The following is a 4,228-nucleotide window of genomic DNA, read 5'->3' on the forward strand; positions in this document are numbered from 1 at the left end:
TGGCTCCACTGTGGAGAGCCCCTTGCTCTGCCAGCGGCTGTTGGAAGGAATAACCCAAATAAGATTAAATCACTACTGCCCTTCAGCATATGACTGAATTCATTATTTTTGGGATAGTCTTGCAAGTTCCCCTTTACAAACATGGAAGGTAGAAGCAATTTCTTGAAAGAAAGCGGATTGCTACAGCACCCAGAATCTGCTTATGAGCTGTGCACCAACCACAGTCCCTTTCAGACTTGCCCACTATATTAGAGAGCACCTGAGAAACCATGTCTATTATGGTTGACTGTCATAGCTGTTATTAAATAGTCTTAGAAACATCATATGTGTGCCACAGCTATGACAGTCAACATTTTACTACGGGTAAAAAAAAACCCACAAGAAAGAATGAACTGCATGAGTAGAAAAATTAATACCGGTTAGTTTTATTTTTAAAATATATAAATTAAGTCCATGCAAAATTTGTAACAGATATTAATGTATTTTGGCACAATCACAACTTCCTTCCATGCTGCTGTGTAGTATTTTCACACAATATTTCATTTTCTGTGGCATTTTCTTAAAAAAAAAAAAAAAAAGGTGAGAAGTGTTTACATGAGGATGAACATAAATACGGAGAATTTAACAATGGGCGCTGCATACGAAGAGACGTTCCCTTTCACTGCCTGTAGAAGAACCAAAGTGGCAGGAAAATAAGATATATCTTTGTATCCCTGTTTCCAGCAGCAGTGTCCAATTTGTGTCAACAGACATGGTGTATTTGGAATTTGAAATCCCCAAGTTACCATGGCAATGCAGTTACCTATCTGTGATAAAACGCATGTTTCACTTCTGGTTCTTTCCAGTCTCCATTTAAGACCACAAGGCGGAATATAGGTTTCAGCACTTACGACCATGCCTCATGCAAAAAGGAAAGGAATAGATTTCAAAACACAGATAATGTATACAAATTTTACAAGAAAGTCACACTAACAACAAGGCTCTCACTTGTGGTTTATAAACTTCCAAATCCCGCAACACTGGCCATAAAAGGCTCAGAGTTATTTCTAAGTCTTGTTACTTCAGAACTGATCCTGCAGTCTCCCAAGCCAACAGCAAAACTCCAACCTGCTCACTGAAACAACATGCCCCTTCTTCCCATTCTGCTATACAGTAGCTTGCCAAAGGGAACAACTGAGAGAAAGACACACACAAAGATAAAGTAAATAAATAAACAGCTTAATGTTTTTGTTCCCTTAACAAGGGCATTTACCTTCCTTTTTTTTTAAATTAAAATCACAGAAGTGAACTCTTTGAATGCTTGGTCTTACTGAGGTACCTAGTTCACTGTTTATCCATCTTTTTGTCAAAGAAATCTCCTCTTGGTTCAGCTAAGCATAGTTCCGTATCATATGCCCAGGTTCTCCTCCTTGTCCTTACGCAAGATAAAGAATTAGCTTCCTCTGGCATTCATAGATATTATGCACAGCATGGCAGCTATTCTGCACCGACCCCTCAGCAATGTATATTTGTGTAGTTGAGTATCAAGTAAAACACACACCCTTCTCTTTATGAAAACTGACTCAAGAAACTACTGGGGCTAGGACATGTCAAGCTGCACTTGATAATTTACCTGAGCACTACAAAAGCATCCCAGGAACCAAAAAGAGAGTTCGAGTCCTCTGCAAAACAGAGCAGAGAGTGGGACAGCACAATTCTGTGCTTCAGTTTCCGGAATAGTGTCTGTTTGACAGATTAGTGGGACTGCTACATTGAGGCGTTTCTAGAAATATTTCCGTAAATCAAACAAACAAAAAACCAAACTCTCCTCCATTACCCAAACTCTGTAGAACCATTACATCACACTAGCAACCCCCACATTTTCTCCAAAAGGCCCAATACGAAATAAAGAGTACTGGACACAGGAGCATTTCAACTTCACCGCCTGGATGGCAGGGGTAGTTTTAGGGGGAGGATCCTGCTAAAGCAAAAGCTCAAACACACCCTTCAGTCCCTCCAGAGCTAAGCAATTGTTTCTGCACTATTCTGCATGCAGAAGAAAGAATAAAGTTCTCTTCTATTGTGCCACTACTAAAACAGGAGTGAAATTCATGTTCAAATTGTATTAGACTCTGGGAAAAAATGAATCTAGCATGATTACAGTAGCGAACAGTGAGTCAGGATTTGCTGGTGCTATTCCTGGCTCTACCAGTAACCCCCTGTGTGCCTACAGCCAAATCACTTCAGGGGGCATTTGTAAAAGCAGGCCAGTCACCAGGTTACTTTACAAAATCTGACTGGAAAAGGCTGGAAAGGCCTGGGGGGGAGGGGATATAGTATCTTTTTTTCATCCTATTCTTCCATTTTATAGAAAAGCTTATATAAAAGCTTGAATAGCATACTGAAATCCAAATATTTGCAATATGCCAGGCTTAGGCTCTCCACTCAAGTGGCTGACTATTCTAACTCAAGATTAACTTTCCTTCCTCTTGCATCTGAACTCTTATGGCTCCAGGGCGAATTTACTGATTTTGCATTAATTTTTAAACTGCCATATCTCCATTCTTATGCTGCCTTCAAACAATGTGTCCTCTAAAATGCTAAGTACCCTTATACAGAGTTTAAGCAAACAGTAAGAGTTTATGTGTTTGACTGGAGCTGTAGATCAAAGCTTCCTATATATGTGTATATAAAGCAAGGAAAACTGGTTTTCCAATTTAAAACTAGTAGTAATTATTCTTGTTATTTTGGGACTACTCATCATCCTAAAAAGGAACAGATTTCTTTCCAAATATGCTGAAATTTAACTATTTAAATATATCAAAAGACAGTAGGCCTACATGGAAGCTGTTTAGTTTCCCTCTCTTTCTCTACATGAAATTACTCTTTTTCCATTAGCTTTACTTCTTATTTAAGACTACAGTACTTCCTATTCAGTGACAGATGAGGTCCTAGGGAAAAAAACAAACCAAAACAAAAAAATCCACTCTCTTTCCTCCCTCCCTGCAAAAGAAGATTTCTAACCAAACCAATAAAAATCCCTCAATTCTTAAGGATGCAGTGGTCAAATAACCTGAATGACATTATTTAATTATTAACATGAATCTCAATCTAAGGACATTTGTCCTTTCAGCGCAGCTTAACACAAGGGGCTGTGTAGCAACCGGCACATGGCTGAGGACTAATTTTTTGCAGGATCGGATTTAGAAGCTGGGAAGCTAGATTACACTCAGATAAAAGCCGAGGAGTTACAAGCAAGAGATCTCACACTGACCGGTTTCACCAAGGGGCATCATGTTAGCATTGTAAAACTGACAATAGAATTTCTTGGATGACAGCAGCAGTGAGGTCTTTCATGGTCACGATTAAAATTTATCCCATTGCCAGTGGAATAAATAGCTTGGCATTTGTGTCCTCCGATTCAAGGATCAGTGTAACTGAAAGATCCTTCTTACTCCTCCGTGAGATCCTGGCTCTCTGGCTACATAAAGGACATCCCCACCATTATCATACGCCTTATTCCACTTAGCCTAGTTCCAGTAACACTTAACAAAGAGCAGAACAAGGATGTTATCTACACAGCAGCACAGTGAGAACAACAAAAAACCCCAAGTGACACATTACACAGAAATGCCTTAGAACTGAAAGCCAATAGCACAAATATACTCTAAGTATTTCTTCTGCCCTTCCTCTCTGGTGGCTGCCAAGTACTATTTCAGGACAACCAAAGGCCCTCTCGCTTGGCTGAGTCATATGTTACCTTGCTATTTAGGCTTCACGGTTGTCTAAGAACTAGCTCTATTCCAAGACAGGAAAAGCAGGGAAAGAAAAACTGTTATGTACAGTTTCATAGGCTTCTCCAGAGAGAAGCTGATTGTTCACTGCACCGGACTGAGAAAGGGATTTGGAGGTGACAAGAACACAGAGCTGGGCTTCCCCTGCGCTCGGCAGCAGAGGCATGCACCTCCGATCCTGGCTGCTCTAATCATGTGCCGAGAGCCGCAGAGGCTGAGGACGTGCTTACATACCTACCTACCGTGAGACACGGCGTTGCGCTTACAGTACGCAAGAGGTCTGCGCGAACCCATTAATGTTTCAGCGTGCATTATTTTTTACATCGGTTCTGTAGTTAAAAGACGGTGATCGAACACAGCGGAGCGAGCGCTGGCCGGCAAGAGCTGCCGCTCGCCCTTTCGGGGAGCGGGGTTACGGGGGCAGCGGGTTGCTGCTGCCACCCCCGCACCGGAGG

At 41.3% G+C, this 4,228-nt stretch overlaps 1 protein-coding gene across 1 annotated transcript in view; it reads right to left on the reverse strand.

Annotated features, from left to right (window-relative positions):
- The window catches only part of KIAA0368 (KIAA0368 ortholog), a 61,890-nt gene extending 57,823 nt beyond the window's left edge, over window positions 1-4,067 (reverse strand). Inside the window, 1 exon segment of the mRNA XM_009573627.1 lies at window positions 4,016-4,067. Within this exon segment, the coding sequence (XP_009571922.1) occupies window positions 4,016-4,067 (52 nt within the window).
- Between the last annotated feature and the right edge of the window lie 161 nt (window positions 4,068-4,228).

This window comes from Fulmarus glacialis, unplaced genomic scaffold (genome assembly GCF_000690835.1).
Source record: "Fulmarus glacialis isolate BGI_N327 unplaced genomic scaffold, ASM69083v1 scaffold41162, whole genome shotgun sequence".
In the NCBI taxonomy this organism is placed as follows: Eukaryota; Metazoa; Chordata; class Aves; order Procellariiformes; family Procellariidae; genus Fulmarus; species Fulmarus glacialis.